General features: G+C 46.5%; 3 protein-coding genes across 6 annotated transcripts; 2 read left to right on the forward strand and 1 right to left on the reverse strand.

The window, feature by feature from the left end:
* The first annotated feature begins 7829 nt into the window (after window positions 1-7829).
* On the forward strand, window positions 7830-11606 carry Serf2 (small EDRK-rich factor 2). 2 transcript variants are annotated; one of them, NM_001401909.1, is made up of 3 exons: window positions 7830-8038; window positions 8573-8681; window positions 9289-11606. In NM_001401909.1, the coding sequence occupies exons 1-3, from the start codon at window positions 8032-8034 to the stop codon at window positions 9572-9574; spliced, it is 402 nt and encodes a 133-aa protein (NP_001388838.1). In that variant the 5' UTR covers window positions 7830-8031; the 3' UTR covers window positions 9575-11606. The 2 variants fall into 2 exon arrangements, with proteins under 2 accessions (NP_001388838.1, NP_001092252.1); NM_001098782.1 differs by having other exon boundaries at window positions 8003-8038; window positions 9312-11591.
* On the reverse strand, window positions 9766-15525 carry Serinc4 (serine incorporator 4). Of its 2 annotated transcripts, NM_001415926.1 has the most exons (12): window positions 15225-15525; window positions 14722-14886; window positions 14389-14567; window positions 14072-14151; window positions 13748-13841; window positions 12676-12887; window positions 12370-12465; window positions 12142-12268; window positions 11674-11746; window positions 11219-11267; window positions 10945-11095; window positions 9766-10763 (listed from the first exon to the last, which is right to left on the reverse strand). In NM_001415926.1, exons 1-12 carry the CDS (start codon window positions 15321-15323, stop codon window positions 10610-10612), a joined length of 1479 nt encoding a protein of 492 aa, NP_001402855.1. In that variant the 5' UTR covers window positions 15324-15525; the 3' UTR covers window positions 9766-10609. The 2 variants fall into 2 exon arrangements, with proteins under 2 accessions (NP_001402855.1, XP_063139804.1); XM_063283734.1 differs by lacking the exons at window positions 12676-12887; window positions 14389-14567; window positions 14722-14886; window positions 15225-15525 and having other exon boundaries at window positions 10610-10763; window positions 14072-14089.
* Window positions 15526-15857: 332 nt separating this feature from the next.
* Window positions 15858-17238, forward strand: Hypk (Huntingtin interacting protein K). 2 transcript variants are annotated; one of them, NM_001305263.1, is made up of 4 exons: window positions 15866-16052; window positions 16411-16466; window positions 16738-16789; window positions 16925-17238. In NM_001305263.1, the coding sequence occupies exons 1-4, from the start codon at window positions 15891-15893 to the stop codon at window positions 17018-17020; spliced, it is 366 nt and encodes a 121-aa protein (NP_001292192.1). In that variant the 5' UTR covers window positions 15866-15890; the 3' UTR covers window positions 17021-17238. The 2 variants fall into 2 exon arrangements, with proteins under 2 accessions (XP_063139805.1, NP_001292192.1); XM_063283735.1 differs by lacking the exons at window positions 16411-16466; window positions 16925-17238 and having other exon boundaries at window positions 15858-16052; window positions 16738-16797.
* The last annotated feature ends 1386 nt before the right edge of the window (window positions 17239-18624 follow it).

Here is an 18624-nt window from a genome sequence, read left to right on the forward strand (position 1 = left end):
CTTCCCATGTGTCTGAAGACAGCTACAGTGTACTTATATATAATAAATCTTTAAAAAAAACAATTAAGCCAATAAATAACTCAAGAGCAAATAGAATAGCAGGTAACTGAGGAAGATATTTGGATGATGGAGATTGGGACCTAACATTTGTAGGGCGGTCACTGGTTGCCTGTTATTTGGCTTTCACAAAAGGTATTATGCACATTTTATGCATGCATTCATTCATTCAACAAAATTTTCGGGGGCTGGAGAGATGGCTCAGCGGTTAAGAGCACTGACTGCTCTTCCAGAGGTCCTGAGTTCAAATCCCAGCAACCATATGGTGGCTCACAACCATCTGTAATGAGATCTGGTGCGTCTGCAGACAGCTACAGTGTACTTATAATAAATAAATAAATAAATAAATAAATAAATAAATAAATAAATAAATAAAAAACAAAAAAAACAAAATTTTCTTGAGTACCAGGCTCTTACTGAACATCAGGGATAGATCAAATAACTGATTCTTGTTTTGGAAAACCTTAAGTTCTAGAAGGGAAGGAAACACTAAAAATTAATATGAGAAATAAAGAAAATTTAACAATAACATGCAGTGTATGCTAAAAGGTGATAATGCCACAGAAAATAAGGAAAAGAAAGGGGGGTGAAAGGGCTTAGGACTGGGAAAGGGACGACTGTGTATTAGCCAGAGTAGAACAGGTATTTAGCACTGCACAGACCACATATTCAATTCCCATCATACCCTTTCAAAAAAGCGAAGTTCCTTGAATGTAGAAAGGCAGGTTGTATTCAGCTATGGTGGGTGCACGGACTGTGGCACTGAGGCAGGCCTGGACAACCTGCAGCAAGCTGGGTGGCTTATCTCCAAAACGAAAGAGACTGGTGAAAGAAAGGTGGACCTACTAGTAAGCTCAATAGGAATATGTGTTGGAGCTGGGTGTGGTGCCCCACACCTTTAATCCCAGCACTCTGGAGGCAAAGTCAGGCGGATCTTTGAATTTGAGGCCAGACTAATCTATAGAGTGAATTCAAGGACAGTCGGGGCAGAAAGGTCTGGGTTCAATCAATAATACTCAGTGGTTTTTAAACTGGTATGGTGGGGTTTTGTTTGGTTTTGGTTTTTCAAGACATGGTTTCTCCGTGTAACCCTGGCTGTCCTGGGATCCCATTTGTAGCCCTGGAACTCGGAGATCCACCCATCTCTGCCTCCTGAGTACTTAGGTTACAGGGATGGGCCACCTTTCCCGCCCCTCGCCCTCCTCGCCCCCAGTGTGATTATAGGCGTACCTTTGCAGAGGTCCCAGGTTTGACTTCCAACGTACGCATGGGGTCTGATGTCGTACAAACGACCTGTACTTCTAGTTCCAGGCATCAGACACTCACTCGGTACACACACATGCACACAAAACACTCAAACACATAAAATTAATTTTAAAATAAAATAAGAAAGGGGATGTTAACCCAGCCATAGTGGCTCACCCCAGTTATCTTAGTGTTTGGAAAGCTGAGGCAGGAGGTTCACGGTTCTCTCTGAGCAACTCCGAGAGACCACTACTCAAAACTGCTATAGCTCAGTGGTCCAGTGCTCTGAGAGGCCTTGGGCTCAGTCCTGAGTGCTGGAAAACAAAGAAGAAAGTTAAAGACTCTAGTCCTCCCAAATATAACACCCACCTCATGAACATGCATGTGGTTTCTTCCATGGCTTTCTAATGATCTTTGTGTAAAAAACATGAGTGTTTGCATTAGTATCAAAAAAAGACAAAAGGGGCTGGAGAGATGGCTCAGTGGTTAAGAGCACCCGACTACTCTTCCAGAGGTCCTGAGTTCAATTCCCAGCAACCACATGGTGGCTCACAACCATCTGTAAAAAGATCTGATGTGTTCTTCTGGTGTATCTGAAGACAGCTACAGTGTACTTATATATAATAAATGAATAAATCTTTAAAAAAAAAGACAAAAGAAAAACTATGGTCCTCTTACCCAATCGCAATTTTTTTCTTCTCCCCCTGCCCCCTTGTTTGTTTTTGAGACAGGGTCTTGTTAGCCCCAGCTGGCCTGGAACTGCTATGTAAACCAGGATACCTCCAAACTCTTAGAAATCTGCCTGCCTCTGCCACCCTAGTGTTGGGATTAAAGGTGTATGCCACATCATGCCTGGTTTCTTTTGGTTTTTGAAACAAGATCTTACTACATAGTCCAGTCTGCCTTGAACTCCAGAGTTTCTGGAGCCTCAGCCTCCAGAGTGCTGAGGTTACTGCTGTGAACAACTATGCCTGGCTCTCTAAATCCACTGTGAAGCTGCTAATTTTCCTCTAGTGTTGCCACCATAGCTGTCAGGATGCTATCTTGTTTTCCCTGCTGTAACGGCCTTTTTATTTGTATGACACTTTTTTTTTTCTTTCGGGAACGTACTCCTTGCTTTAATGAACTCGCTATTCTGTGCTTCTGCTTACGTCTTGCCTTAGTATGCATTGCCGTCCTTGTGTCAGTATTGTCCTTCTGCCTCCCTGACCTAGTTTCAGAGGCAACACCTCTCACTAATCATGACTCTGGATGGGCCGGCTGGCCTGAGGGAGCAGGGTCTTATGGCTCCCACATGCTGTTCTTTCTCAAGGGTTCCTCTGCCCCTCCTTGGCTGTGCCAATTCTCCATCCATCTTTTTGCTTCAAGTACAACACGAGTGACTTCGCTGGCCCAGATCAAGGCTATGGAGCTCACGAATTTCTTCCCTGCATAGAAGCAGCCGTCCAGTTCAGTTACTTCATCCTGACACAAGTAAAATTGTTCAGTCTCCATTCAAATTATACTGACATCTGTTCAGATGGGTCATGCTTATGCTCTATGCCCTGAGAAATAGTTTGAATATCACCCTTGTATATATAGACTATGGCTTCTCTTTAAAGCAGTTGTCACAATCAATTTGCATGTATCTATATGAGTACACATACAAGTGAGGGGAAAATAGCTTATTTCTGTAGCATATTTAGAATTACATTATGAATGTCCCCCATGATATATGGGGAGGTCAGAGGTCAATTTTCAGGAATTGACCTCTGATTAAAGGCATGCACCAGCCCCCTGTTTTAATTTTAAAAATATAAATGAAACTTCGGACACCAAAAATAAAATAAACTCAACATACACATGTATGGGAATATCACGTGGTTGTCCATGAACTTTTCATTGAGACAGTGTCTCATGTAGCTCTCTGGCTAGCCTGGAAATTGCCACGTAGACAAGGCTGGCACATTGATCTGCCTGCCTTGGCCTCCCCCATGGGCTGGGTATGCCCTATCACACAAAGCTTATGGGCAGTTTTGTTGTGTTAGGTTTTGGTTTGGTTTGGTTTTCAGTTTTTGTTTGTTTAGTTTTTTTTTTCCCAAACAGGGTTCCTCTGTATAATCCTGGTTGTCCTGTAACTCATTCTGTAGACCTCAAACTCACAGGGATCCTATTGCCTCTGACTCCTCCGTGCTGGATCAAAGGTGTCTTTTTTTTTTTTTTTTTTTTTTTAGTGTGGAATGAACCTTTGGCCCTATGCATTCTAGACAAGTGCTCTGTCAGAGCTAAATATCATGCCTTTTTTCCATCCTTTTAAGACAGGTCTCAGGGTTGGGGATTTAGCTCAGTGGTAGAGTCCTTGCCTAGGAAGCGCAAGGCCCTGGGTTCGGTCCCCAGCTCCGGAAAAAAAAAAAAAAAAAAAAGACAGGTCTCACCAGGCTGGATGGCTTGACCTCAATCTTTACCATTTGTAGACGTTGAGCTTGCAATGTTCTCACCTCTGCCTCTTAAACATCTGGCGATACAGGCTTGGCTGATTTCTCTTGTGGCTGTTGTTCTAACTTCTTTTGTTTTGAGTTTTTGGATTCTTGTTTTTGTTTAATCACTTAAAAATGAATGTTAGGGGGGTGGGTAGAAATGTAGCTCTGTTTGTAGAGTGATTTTGTGGTATGCATGAAACACTGGTATTGATCCCCAGCAAGGAATAAACTGGTCATAAAAATGAGGTCAGACGTTTCAGATCATTTTTTTTTTTTTTTTTTTTTTTGGTTCTTTTTTTCGGAGCTGGGGACCAAACCCAGGGCCTTGCGCTTCCTAGGCAAGCGCTCTGCCACTGAGCCAAATCCCCAACCCTTCTTTTTTTTTTAAAATATTTGACTATTTTCTAATCAAGAGTATATTTTCTGCACACTAAGCAATATCATGTAGAAGAACAATTAGTAAAATCTGAACAGCAAAGACAATGAAAATTTGCTTTAACATTTTCTTTCAGGGAGAAGACACCACACTTCAACCTAAGGAAAACACTTTGCAGTCCAGGTCCTTTATTTCCTTTTGTCCATTAGGCCTTGAATTATATGGAATGGGCTCCAACAGCTCAGGCTCCTTTCCATTAGTCCTCACAAAGTGGGCTTCTCTGGGTGGCGCAGGCTGGCGCTTCAGCTGAACCCAGGTGCCCTTCTCTTTGGCTTCCTTTTCCTTCTGATCGTTCTCCTTCACCGGCTTCAGGAAGCTGTCTCTGCTCTTTGAGTGCTTGATGTGCTCAATCCGCACATTGATCCTCTTGGCCAGAATCTTGCCTTTAACTTGCTTGTTTACAATGATGCCCTCGGCATGCTGGGTGACATTGTAGACTCTTCCGGTTTTGCCGTGGAATACTTATGGGACATCCCTTTTTGAACAGTGCCCATTCCCTTGATGTCTACAATATCACCCTTCTTGTAGATTCGCATGTATGTGGCCAAAGGAACGACTCCATGTTTCCTAAAAAGGTCTAGAGAACATATACCGAGTACCTCTTCTCTTTCCTTTAGTGTTCGTCATTTTGGCGAGTTACTGGAAGATGACTGCCCCGGCAGAAAGTCAGATCATTCTTTTTTGTTTGTTTGTTTGTTTGTTTGTTTTTTGTTTTTTGGGCTTTTTTTTTTTCTGGAGCTGAGGACCGAACCCAGGGCCTTGCGCTTGCTAGGCAAGTGCTCTACCACTGAGCTAAATCCCCAACCCCTAAGCCAGATCATTCTTTACATAGCTAGTTCCATGTCACTCTGGAAGTAAGTAAGTAAAATAATTTAAGATGTGTGAGGATTCCATGATTAAACCCATTAATCCAGCCAGGCATGGTGGCTCATGCTTTTTAATCCCAGCACTCGGGAGGCAGAGGCAGGTGAATCTGTGAATTTGAGGCCAGCCTGGTCTACAAAGTGAGTTCCAGGCTGTTACACAGAGAAACCTGGTCTCAACAAAACAAAACTCCAAACAAAACAAAACAAACAAAAAGACAAAAAAAAGAAAAAGAAACTCAACCCCTCAAAACAAAACAAACAAACAAACAAAACCCTCCCTGGTTTTTAATTTCCAGTGGGCAGTTAGGTGAGGAGAAAGATGGAGAGGGGAAAAAGCTGATAGGAACATATTAACATTAATAGTAGGAGCTGTACAGATGACTCAGTGTGGTTAGGAGATACAATATTCCGGCAGAGGGCGGGATTTGGTTCTCAGCACTCACACTGGGTGGCTCATATCTACCAGTAACTACTCTGGCTCAAGGCTATCTGACATACTTTTCTGGCCTTCATAGGCACTACACAAACCCACAGACACACATACACACATATTTTTGAGAAAGATCTTTAAAAATATTAAAGTTCAAGAGGGACTGGACATAGGTAAAATTGAAAATGGTAATGATGTTTTGCTTGTTTTTGTTTTCTCTCTGCTCTACAGAAAGCCAGTTTGAAGTCTTAGCCTCAACCTGATTCTGATTAGTTTGCAGTCCCATCAAAATTTACCACCATTCATTTTTATTCCTCACCCCTGTGTGGTGTGTGTGTGTGTGTGTGTGTGTGTGTGTGTCTTTAGAGGACAACTTTCAGCCTTTTATCTTCCTGAGGCAGGGTTTGTCATTGTTTCTGTTGGATTGCTTTGTATTCCAGGATAACTGGTCCATGAACTTCCAGAAAATTCTCCCGTCTCTACCTCTCTCTCTTTTTTAAAAGATTTATTCCTACTTATATGAGTAAACTCTAGCTGTCTTCAGACACATACTAGAAGAGTGCACCAGATCCAGTTATAGACGGTTGTGAGCCACCATGTGGTTACTGGGAATTGAACTCAGGACCTCTGGAAGAGCAGTCAGTGTTCTTAACCACTGAGCCATCTCTGAAGCCCTCAACCTCCCTTCTCAGTATAGGAGTGGAAGAATTACAGATACACACATAACCACACCTGCCTTCTTCTTTATTTTTTTTTTAAAGATTTATTTATTTATTATATATAAGTACACTGTAGCTGTTTTCAGACACACCAGGAGAGGGCCTCGGATCCCATTACAGATGGTTGTGAGCCACCATGTGGTTGCTGGGAATTGAACTCAGAGCCTCTGGAAGAGCAGCCAGTGCTCTTAACCGCTGAGCCATCTCTCCAGCCCCCTTCTTTATTTTTTTTAAGATTTATTTATACACACCAAAAGAGGACATCTGATTTCATTATAGATGGTTGTGAGCCACCATGTGGTTGCTGAGATTTGAACTCAGGACCTCTGGAAGAGCAGTTAGTTAGTGCTCTTAACCTCTGAACCATCTCTCAGCCCCACACCTGCCTTCTTATGATGGTCCATGAATCCAGCTCTTCGACCCCTTAATACAGTTCTTTATGTTGTGGTGACCTCCAATTACTTTTATTGCTATTGTAATTATTTTTTTACTGTTATGAATCATAGTATAAATATCTGTTTTCCAACAGTCTTAGGTGACCCCTGTGAGTAGAGATGGGTATCTGAATTTAGCTGTTTAGTGAAGGTACAAGACAGGATAAAGTACCTCAACTCAGGTTTTCTTGTGCCTGGACAGCAGGAAACTAATCCTACAGTTGTAATTTATGTTGGGGTTGTTTCATATAGTTTAGCAGAATTCATGTTGTTTTGAACCTAGGATGGAGAGAAGGCTTAATTGATGTCTTCTACAGGGGATACATCTGTGATACAGCAACTGAAAATGAGAAAGATTAGTTACCAGTCTGATTTCTCTTACAAACAAATGTAAGGTTCAGAGGAAATGATACAATGTAGACATGGTAGAAAGAGGAGAGAGAGGAGAGAGGAAAGGGGAGAGGAAAGAGGAGAGGAGAGGGAAAGGGAGGGGGAGGGAGAGGAAGGAGGGAGAGAGAGAGAGAGAGAGAGAGAGAGAGAGAGAGAGAGAGAGAGAGAGAGAGAAACTAATATGAGCATTCCCTAATCGTGGTTCCTGAAGTAACTCCACAGTCAGATTCAAGTATGCTTCGTCACCCCCAAGGTACATTCACATTCAAAGTTTCTGTGGGCAGTCTGTACTGAAGTACAGTTCAGTAGGGGAGATGTGTATGCAGGAGCTCTGGACTCAAGCTCTTGGGAAATAATTGCAGGATCACTTTAGACACACTAAGTGCGGCTGCGATTAGGGGCGAGGAAAGTGGAAAGGGGTCTCCTCCTTGTCTGTGTATGTTTTCAGACAACTGTGGCAAGTGTTCTGCCAAGAGGCTGGGCGATGGTTTAACAGTGCTAAGTTTAGCTCCAGAGAGCTGAGAGCACTTAACCGGATGAACTTCCTAGGAAATCCCGCCCTCACCCCGTCACCGCCCCGCCCCCCGCATTCCTTCGGGGAGACTTTGTCAGTCAGTACCCTAAACTGTCCCACATGAGGTCACTTTGCCCGGTCACGTGCTCGGTCCCGTCCGAGCGCCACATCGCCAGCCGCACCCCTCCACCCCACCGCCCACGTGACCCGGCCTAGTTTCTACAGGCAGGACCCAGCGCTCCGGGAAGCCCCGCCCCGTGCCAGGCGCTCCGCCCGCGAAGCGCCGCTCTTCGCCCTCGGGGACTGGCGCGTGGCACTGCACTCCACGTGTTTCCCTCTGCCCAATGAGAGCGGGCTCCCGGGCGTGAAGGGGCGGGAGGAAGAAGACGACTTGGTGGCGTCGCGCGAAGGGGGCGGGGCCTGCAACGTCGGCCCGAACGAGGGGACGCAACGGAGGCAGGTTGGAGCCGCTGCCGTCGCCATGACCCGTGAGTGCTGGGACCTTTTCCTCTCTCCCTTTTCTTTCCGGGCTCGCTCTCCGCGCGCCCGGACGCCGGCGTGTGCGTCCCCTCAGCTTCCCGGGCGGAAGGTTCTTCGGGGAGCGCTCTCCAGCTGCCTCCCGCTCAGCCGGAAGCGCAGCCCTCTGCACGCCGCCACTTGCCGAGACCCCTGTGTTGGGCGCGGGCCGCCGCCGGCTTTCCGCGCTGGGGAAGCCGGGTGCCCTGGGTGGTGGGCCCTAGCGCGTGCTCCTGAGGCCCCGGGGCTTCCCACACGCCGCGCCAGCTGTCTGGGCCCCCGCGCCGCCCCAAACTTGACGCGCGCCGCCGGCAGTCTCGACCGCACCGTCCTCCCGCACCCCCAAGTTAACCTGCCCCGGGGCGGCTGCCACACCCCGGCAGCCGAAGCTCGGCGCTGGGGTCGGCGCCACGGCCGGGGACAGTCGGGTCCCAGTTGTGGGAGGAGGGGCGCTGGTGTGTACGTGGAGCGGCCCCGGCGACTCACTTTCTACCTTCTCTTCTTAGGCGGTAACCAGCGAGAGCTCGCCCGCCAGAAGAACATGAAGAAGCAGAGCGACTCGGTTAAGGGAAAGCGCCGAGATGATGGGCTTTCTGCTGCCGCCCGCAAGCAGAGGTAGCCCCAGGGAGGGGAAAGGAAGGGTCGGGCCGGGACTGGACGGGGAGACCTGGGTTAGAGCGAGGGGTGTACCAGGAAAGAGAACTCTTGCAGGGTTCGAGTCTAGGTTAGATGTGAGGGGCAGAGTGCATTGCTTCCTCTAGAGTTTTATTTCCTCCCCACTCTAAATTGTTAGGTCACAGCCATACAGGAAGGGACTGGGGCGGGTCCCTGTCCGCAGGCTGATTTCTGCGGGCCCTGGTTCTGACCTTAAGGGCAAGGGCAGGGGCTTCACACATCAAGTGTAGTTGTTTTGACAGCCCAGTACTTTTGACCCTCCTCGATACTTGTATCTCCTCCCTTTTCCCGACTTTCTCACTGGTGTTGGGGTGTGGTGCTTAGTACAGAATAGAGAGCCTTGGGCTTGAATGGCCAGACTTCTGACCCCTTGGGCAACAGCCAGATGGAGACTGATTGCCTTTTGACCCTAGCTCTATTCCTCTTGTTCTCCTAGGGTGGGAATATAGCAGCCATATGCTGAACTTTGTCCCATCCACTTCCATCTTATCCTCTGTACCCTTCATCCCCCTGCATCTTGTCCTTTTTGCCCTCTGGTACCTCCCAGTGCCCCATCATCTCTACCCCCAGGGACTCGGAGATCATGCAGCAGAAGCAGAAAAAGGCAAACGAGAAGAAGGAGGAACCCAAGTAGCTTTGTGGCTTCGTGTCCAACCCTCTTGCCCTACGCCTGTGTGCCTGGAGCCAGTCCCACCATGCTCGAGTTTCTTCCTGTAGTGCTCACAGGTCCCAGCACCGATGGCATTCCCTTTGCCCTGAGTCTGCAGCGGGTTCCTTTTGTGCTTCCTTCCCCTCAGGTAGCCTCTCTCCCTCTGGGCCACTCCTGGGGGTGAGGGGGTTACCCCTTCCCAGTGTTTTTTATTCCTGTGGGGCACACCCCAAAGTATTAAAAGTAGCTTTGTAATTCCTTGAGCGCCTGGTTTGACTGGGGATTGGGGGAATGGGGATGGAGGAGTAAATGCCCTTTCCCACTAAAAGGGGGGAGTTCTTTTAGTCCTAAGAGATTATGGATTTGTAGACATCATAAGGAAAACATCACAGAAGAAGCCTTTATTTTAACTATTGCAACCAGAAAAGCACTCCAGTTATGTGGCATAGGAATCCTCTAAGAACTATAGAGACTTCTTTTCTGTGATTTTTTTATCCCCCACATTGACCTTGAACACCATCCCCAGGATGGTATTGAGGGCCGTAAGAGGGGAAGGATCTAAGACCCAAGTTTATGTCTCTTTTCCTCATTCTTTGTTTGCTTGAAAGTTGGCCAAAAAAAATCCTGCTGCTCACCGACTTCGGTGGTCGGCTGCTCTCGAATTCACATTCTCTTCTGTCATTCCTCGTGGAATGAAGGTGGTTTTTGTCTTCCATTTTCTTTGACCTCATGATGAGGATTAAAATGTGTGGTAGCTGCTGCTCCTTTCTTCCTGTGCCCTGGCCTGTTCTCTGGTCTGGGCTTCTTCCACCCCTGTGCTCAGTCAGACTGAATCACTTGTTTCCTTTCCATTGCCAAGAGCAGACCCAAATCTTCAATCTCTGTAGGTCTTTCCCTGACCCTATCTCCAGCTCAGGAGCCAGAACGGGGCTTGTGCCACACAGCTAGGATCAGCTAAGGCTCCTGGGTTTACTTCCTTGGGAGTTAGACTCTCGCTTTAATGAAGCCGTAGTTTGTCTACTTCTTTTCATTTAGATACTTACTGAGCCTAATCGGCGATAACTGCTCATTTGTCCTTGAGGTGTTGAGCTCAGTGGGCGGCTCCTGGAGCTAAGATTAAGAGTGTAATTAAAGGGTCTCCCAGTCAGTTAATGTAGATCAAGAGCCAGTTTTTATGTGGCAGTACTGAAGCCACGGCAGTGTTGCCTAAAGACACTAGCTAGGGTGGTGGTGATTCCGAGTGGTGAGCCAGCAGTGGTGCCAGGAGCAGCCCCAGATAGAGGAGTACACAGGCCCAGCATGAGGCAACTTTGACCCAGAAGGTAGCCCAGCTACCCTTAGTGAAGGTCTTCTCCAGTTCTGCTTCCTCATAGCTGTGAAACCAAAGATTAGAGATGATGCAGGGCCTTAGCTTTTGAACTTCCCTGCTTCCTCATAACCAGGGCAGATCCTTGTGTGTCCCTCTCCCAAGAACTTCTGGAATGCCTTTCTAAAATGTTTCCTTAAAATAGCTGGGTTTTCCGGGAGTGTATCTTATGTATGCTTTCATCCTACCTGAACCAGTTGGTAAGGGTAACCATGACATAGAGCGAAGCAAGGAAGAAGGCGAAGTGGAAGCCAGAGTAGCTGTAGGAAAGATGCTGGCTCTGCACTTGAGCAGCTGGAGGGGTCTCCTGGTCAGCTGGCCTGGCCCTGCTCCCTTGCCCTAGAGAGAAGTGTGGTGGGAAGCAATGTTGCTGACAACTCCCTTTCCCCAACTCTTGTGAAGGCTCTTGAAGGCTCTGGCCCTTTACAGGGTTCAGCTAGCTGGATTGCTAGATTGACTCACCGTCCTCTGGTTCCACTGTTTGGGGGCAGCAGAAACAGACTGAGGGCTTCTGTAAAACAAGGCAACGTGTTTTGAAATGACTTCAAGAAAGTGTGAGGGTGCTAATTTAGAAAATCTCAGACTGGCCTGGTGTAAGAAGTGGAGGCACACCTGGGTTCAAATTCTTGCTCCAGCATAAAACTGGCTATGCAAACTTTGGTAAGATGTTTAATCTTTTGTGCCTCAATTCCTCCATTTGTGAAATGGAGCAAATACCTACCTCACAGGGTTGTTGTGAGGATTAAATTAAATGAGACTATGTATGTAAAGTATCTAGCACAGTGCCTAGCACGTTGTGGGTACTCAATAAAAGGAAACAGCAGCTAGAATCTGAGCATTCTGGGTAGAAGTTGGTAGGATGTGTGTTTCTGTGTTCGGGGGTGGGGTTTTGGGGGTTTTGAGCTTTTGATGCTCACCTGGAACTCATACTTGTAAACCTTGATGATCCACAAGGGCCCAAATAACTGCGCCAGGTAGGAAGCCTCGTTGCTGTGAAAGAAAAAGTATTTTAACTTTGGGCCAAATATTAAAGAATGGCATTTACTGTCAACTAGTCCAGTTAGGTATGCTTCTGGAGGGTATTGTGCTCCCAGAGGCCCCTAAAGTCTGTGCATCTAAACTCAACATTCCCTGCCCTGTCATCTCACACAGATCATCTGACAAAATGCTATTCTTAGAAACTCCCCTGTTCGTGGGGAGCTTTTCTGGTTCTAGACTTGCTCTACGGGATCATCTGACAAAATGCTATTCTTAGAGACTCCCCTGTTCGTGGGGAGCTTTTCTGGTTCTAGACTTGCTCTACAGTTTAAATAAACCACAGCCCTGGACATTCTTCAGTGAGTCCTGGGCATCTGCTCACACTTCCCCTTAGCACCTTTACGTACCAAGCAAAGAGTACACAAGCATACATGATGCTAGCACTAAACACTGCTACTGATGCATCCGGTATTTGTGGTTCCATTTTATTCTGGCCAGGCAGGCACAAGGTGTGATTCTGTCCTTGAAAGATTACTGCCAAGGGGCAACAAGAGAACAGGGTTATGAGTAAAGCTGGGTATTTAGAAGGAACAGAAAAGGTCTTCAGCACTAATACTGGCAGTCTGGGTCCTCACTTGTCTCTGGGGGACGGCTGGACAGTGCAGAGAAGGTCAGATACATGATATAGCAGCTGATGATAGAGGCTTGTAGGAGGCCGGAGTTTGGTTGCCCTGGGGAGCACAGATGTTAGTTGACAGTGAACAGAGTTAGTACTACCTCCACCTGTACGACTGTCTTCCCCTGTCCTTTGGGGAAGAGTGTGACAAAAGCAGCAGAGGTACTTCAGATAACAGATTGGGAAAACTAATAAAGGTTTGCTATAATTATCAAAGGGATACACTCCACCCCCAAATCTGTAATGTGAAATTGCATATACCCACTGAGGCGGATGCAAGGTGCGATGGAGAGGAGAGACAGGAGGCCACAGAAGCAAAGGTGCAGACTGAGTAACATTTTGTTGAGCAGGCAACCATCAGGGTGTGTGTAGTGGTGGAACAGTAGCACAGCTCCCACACCTGCCATACTGTAGAATCCTAGTGTGGCCAGTAACACACCTAGGAACCAGCTACAGTCTTGAGCTGCACCAGTCTGCCTAAAGAGAAGTGGTTAAGGGATTAGATTTTACCCATTACAGATTAGTCAGCTCACTGAGCCACACAGTACATTCTTGAGCTTTTTGTTGTTTTTTGACAGGATTTCATCATACACTCCATGGGTCCTTGAACTCTTGCCTCAGCATCCTGAGTATTGAGTTTATGGGTATTTACCACCATTTTTTTTTTTTTTTTTTTTTTTTGGTTCTTTTTTTCGGAGCTGGGGACCGAACCCAGGGCCTTGCGCTTCCTAGGTAAGCGCTCTACCACTGAGCTAAATCCCCAACCCCTACCACCATTCTTGATTACCTGTTTTTCGTTTGTGTGTGTGTGTGTGTGTGTGTGCGCGCGTGTGTGCGCGCTCTTTTTTCTTTTTTTTTCCCTTCGGAGCTGGGGACCGAACCCAGGGCCTTGGGCTTGCTAGGCAAGCACTCTACCACTGAGCAAAATACCCAACATCTGTTTTTGTTTTAAGAAGTTGACTTAGAACTCCCTACCCTGCTTTTTTTTTTTTTTTTTTTTTTTTTTTTTTTGTGGCCTTGAATTATTGGCCCTCCTGTTTCTACCTCTGCAGTGCTGGGATTACAAGTAAATGTCATCAACATCTGATTTCCTGAGCATTTTGGTATTCTTTTGGAGGCCATGGGAGCAATACCTGCTATGGCCTTCTCTGTATGAGTAATGTCTCCCAACTTCCTTGGGAGGAGCCTTTAGGGTTAGGTGTGTCTTAACCAATTTATTTGTGTGTGTGTGTGTGAGACCCATACATAATTGTGAGCCCTCATGTGGTTTTGAATTGAACTCAGGAAGAACAGGCAGTGCTCTTAACCTCTGAGCCATCTCTCCAGCCCATCCTTACCAATTCTTGTTCCAGGACTGGGCAAAGGCTGTGATAAGCACCAACTGTAATAGGATGAATGTGAAGCCTCCACAGATGCCAATATAATGCCAGGCTGCAAGACAGGCACCATTGGGAACTTTTAGCTCTGCCTGGTCATGGTGTATCAGTATATCCCTCCACCCCCCTGCAACCCCTACGTAGCCTAGGCAGGTCTCAAATTCAGTCCTGCTCCACTCTGTCCTGAATGCTGGCATGACAGTCGTGTAATGAAGTCCAGCTTCCTGCTCTTGAGTAGTAAGTTGTGGCCTACTTTTGCTGATGAAGGTGGAAGGTGAAGAGTACCTGGGAAGAGATGCTCATCAGGGATGCAGAAGGCAGCGGTACAGAGACCTAACAGGAACAACAGCTTGAGGCTCCAGAAGCTAGTTAGGGTAGAGAGAAAGCCAGATTGAAGAGCAAAGGCAAAGGAGGAAGATGCCACAGTCACATCTCAGCAACACTACAGTTACAGAAGGTTTGCATATAACTATTGCTTACAATTTAGAGCCCAGGAGTTTATAAACCTATTTTGTGTCTTTTTCTTCATTCTGGAGTTTCTTTTAGCCAGCTTGTGTCTACTTCCCTCTGTCCCATCCCCATCTAGAAAATTACACACAAACCTGTTATGCAGCTGTGCCCGAGGGCTGGTGGGGGAGTGGAGGCGGACTAGCAGCACAGCCTGTAGCAGGTGGAAGGTGGCAGTTCCCGCACATACTCGATACACAGCCCCAGAACCACTGAGCACTGGACAGTCAGAGTTGCCGAACAGGTGGGCACATAGCACTGAGGGCATCTGGATCTGCAGGGAGTTTGGTTGTGAGAAAAGTAAGGGCAAGCCATAATGCATGGACAGGTCCCAACTTTCCCCTGCTAGGTTGACTCCTTTGCTTCCTGTTCCCAATCAAAATCTTAACAGGTTTTTTTTCCTCATGTTGCAACCCCTGCCCACTTACCCCATGTGCTTTGCCCCAGACCCTTTCTACCACTGTCTTCGAAAGTAGGAGGCAGCAGATTGCTGAGGCTCCCATGTGGAGAAGGATGTAGAACAGGCGGCTACAAGTAGACTCGGTCAGAGAGTGGCAGCCACTGGTCCAAGAAACAGGCCCACAGCAGGACACCTGGGGATAGAGCAGATAGATGTAGGAAGCAATGGGGAGTTTTTCAAAGGGTTAACCAAAGGTCAAATTCCCAAACCCTCCATCCCACTGTCTGGTTATGAGCCACGTAGGATTACCTTCCACAGAGAACTAGTAAGGTTTTCATTGCAAGAACTTTAAACTTCAGTGTATGCATGAACCACTTACTTTTTCCTAATGATCTATGGTTGGGATGAGAGGTTTACCGATTACCCAGGCAAAGAACCAGGTTTCTGTCCCGAACTCCTAGTTTTTTAGCTATCTTTTGCTTAAGATATAAGCAAAGATCTCTTCAAGTCTCTTCCCAAATGTCATCTCACCTGATAGAAGGGGGTTTTCACTACGACATCGCTGACTCCACCGTGCTGCTGTGCAAAGCCCTGGGTGGTGCTACGGCCTGTGATGTCTTTTGCACCCATCAATTTTGGCCCAGAGGTTAGATCCTGTATTGGAAAAACTGATGAGGGACAGCAGCTTCTCAGGATTTTCACCCATTGGACAGTCGCTTTGCTGGCCTAATCATCCGTCTTAAGGCAGCAGCATGGGTTTTTCATAAAATGAATACAGATCACCGGGAAGTGGTAGATGCAAATACTCTTGTGAAGATGCCTTCACAGAGCTTCGGACTGTTTTCTAAGATTAGGAGCAGTTGGCCTATCTGGTCTGGGGATTAGGTTTTTTTTTTTAATTGGTTTAGGATTAGCCACCTTGATTGGACAGAATTCCTTGTGTGTGTGTCTGTGTGAAGGGATTGTTTTTAGGAACAGTGAGTTTGACTGGTGTGGGTAGTGAACAGACAGTCGAAGGAGACTGCAGAAAGCAAGCTGGAGAGGAAGTCAAAAGCGAACCTCTTTCCTAGCTGAAGCTTCTCAAGACAGGCACAAAGGTGTGGTCCAGCCCCTACCCCGCCCCTTATCTGGGCGGAAGCTGAGCGTTGCCGGAAGTTGTGAAGCGGCAGCCTATTGCGGCGGCGCGGTGAGATCGAAATGGCGACCGAGGGAGACGTGGAGCTCGAGTTAGAGACTGAGACCAGCGGCCCTGAGCGGCCTCCCGAGAAGCCAAGGAAACATGACAGTGGTGCTGCTGACCTAGAGCGGGTTACTGACTATGCGGAGGAGAAAGAGATCCAGAGTTCGAATCTTGAGACGGTGAGGTTGGCTGGGAGCTTGTATGAGAGGGGTTGAGAATGGGGCGGGAGTGAGGAGAGACTGACTGGTTTTGCTGCTCACCGGGGCTCCGGGACCCCTGATAGTCATAGTGGGATTTGGCAGTAGGGCGAGGCTAAGCGACAGCACTCAACCAGTCTGCGGTTTACTTAAGAATTTGATAAAAATGGGACCTAAATGTATCTCAAGGGCACGGAATGAAGCGTAGTCTTTTGGTCTTGAGAAAACTAGTAGTTGTGAATACCTGAAAAGCCACGTGGCTTTTATTTGTGGTGTTGTGTTTTAGATGGGAAAATTTGGGTCGCATGGTGGTAGGTAATTAGACTTGTGTTTTCTACAGGCTATGTCCGTCATTGGAGACAGACGGTCCAGGGAGCAAAAGGCCAAACAGGAGCGGTAAGTTTAAAGCCAGCGCTACCAGTAGGTCCTCCTTCTCCAGGGGGGGAAAGTTTTAATCTTTAGCCAACTCCTAAAGATCTAGGGGTTACAACTTTGTTGTTAGTGGAAGGAAAGGTTCCTGGATATCTTAATGTAAAACTTCCAGGGGCGCGTTTATTTGCTATTTTCAGTCAACCTGTTCTACTCATTTTCAGTGTGTACCTGTGAGTGTTCCTTCTGGGAGTTTATAGCAGAGGCAGAGAATGAAAACAAATGTATATATTTACAGGGAGAAGGAACTGGCGAAGGTCACTATCAAGAAGGAAGATCTGGAGTTGATAGTGAGTAGTAATGCTTTAATGGATTCACAAGAGAAGTTCTACCCACGCTGGGTTCCTTAAACAAGTGGAGCCAAAGTTTGTTGTAAAATTTATGCCTGAGAAGAGGCTTCAGTGACGTGATTTTCCCTCTTGCAGATGACAGAAATGGAGATCTCTCGAGCAGCAGCCGAAAGGAGCTTGAGGGAACACATGGGCAATGTGGTGGAGGCTCTTATTGCCCTAACCAACTGATAAAGTGTGTTTAGACATTCTGGACTGATTTACGGAAATAAAGTGTTCTGTTTTGCTGTTTTTTTTTTTTTTTTTTTTCCAGTTTTATCCCAGATCAAATGCATTATATATCCTATTTTATTGTCAGTTTCTATGTTGGACCTTGATGAAACCGTATGAACAATCAGTGTAAAGAAGTACCTAATGTTCAAATACAGGCTCTGTTTTTATTACCCTTATTCTGTGTGTGTGTCTAGGCACTCTCCTGCCATAGTGTTTCTACCATATGGGAATGGAATTCAAGTGCCCTTTTTCACTAGGTTATCTCCCCAGCTCTAAGCAGCAGATTCCAGGTGGTATGTGAGTTTCTCTCATCTGACTAGCTCGCTCTTGCCAATATAGAGTACATTTGGATCCTCTGCAAAAGATCCACATGCATGTTTCTAGGATAGCTTATGCTATCTGTTTTTCTCAGATCGGTTCTTTCTGTATAAGCCAGGCTGTTTTCAAGCTCAGATCCCCTCCCTAACTTGAGAGCTGCTTCATTCAGCTACCCTTACCAGCTCTTCAAGGCTATGTTAGGAATAGCGAGACTAGCTCCTGTTTATAAGCAACTGGAATAAACATTCAGGTTCTAGAAAGGGAAACATCATTTATTAAAATGTTGGATCAGGGCTGGAGCTATGACTCAGTAAGTACCTGCCTCAAAAACAAAATGAGTTTGGATTTCCACTAATGCCCTAAAAACCCAGGAGTGGTGGGATGCTCCTGTAACCATGCCCTGGGGACTGTGCTGAGACAGGCAGCTGGGACTCAGGAACTTGTGAGGTCATAGCACCAAACACAGTAGAGTGACTAAGGGAATAACACCAACTTCTTGAGTTCCACCAGCCTGTACATGGGTAGAAATGCATACTTAATTATTCATAAAGAGCTTTTTTTTGTTTCTGCCATGGGCCAGCTGTAGCTGAAGCTGTTCTGAAACTCGGAGCCCTTTTGCCTCAGCTTCTGTGTGTTTCCCTCCATCTGGCTCAGTGCTCACTGTTAGCTCGGTTATTTCTTAGTGTTTACACCTTAAATGTTACGTAGTTATAGGCAGCTTGTTGACAGCCCATGAGTGGGTCTTATTTATCTTTCATCTTTCTGAGACAGGGCTTCTCTGTAGCCCAGGCTGTCCTAGAATTCAATATATAGACCAGTCTGGCCTCAAACTCTGCTTGCCTCTTCCTCCATAAAGGTGTGTACCACCACTGCCTGGTTATGAGTGTGTCTTGTAGGGATTAAGGTGCTGAGAATAAGAACTATAGGGCCTTACCCATTCTTTCTAGAGCAATTCCTTTTTTTTTTTTTAAAGATTTATTTATTATATATAAGTACACTGTAGCTGTTCAGACACACCAGAAGAGGGCATCAGATCTCATTACAGGTGATTGTAAGCCACCATGTGGTTGCTGGGATTTGAACTCAGGACCTTTGGGAGAGCAGTCAGTGCTCTTAACCACTGAGCCATCTCTCCAGCCTGAGCAATTTCTCTACTAATAGATCACACCTTTTTAAAAGAATTATTTGGGGCTGGGGATTTAGCTCAGTGGTAGAGCGCTTACCTAGGAAGCGCAAAGCCCTGG

The sequence above is a fragment of the Rattus norvegicus genome, chromosome 3, assembly GCF_036323735.1.
Source record: "Rattus norvegicus strain BN/NHsdMcwi chromosome 3, GRCr8, whole genome shotgun sequence".
NCBI classification, from domain to species: domain Eukaryota; kingdom Metazoa; phylum Chordata; class Mammalia; order Rodentia; family Muridae; genus Rattus; species Rattus norvegicus.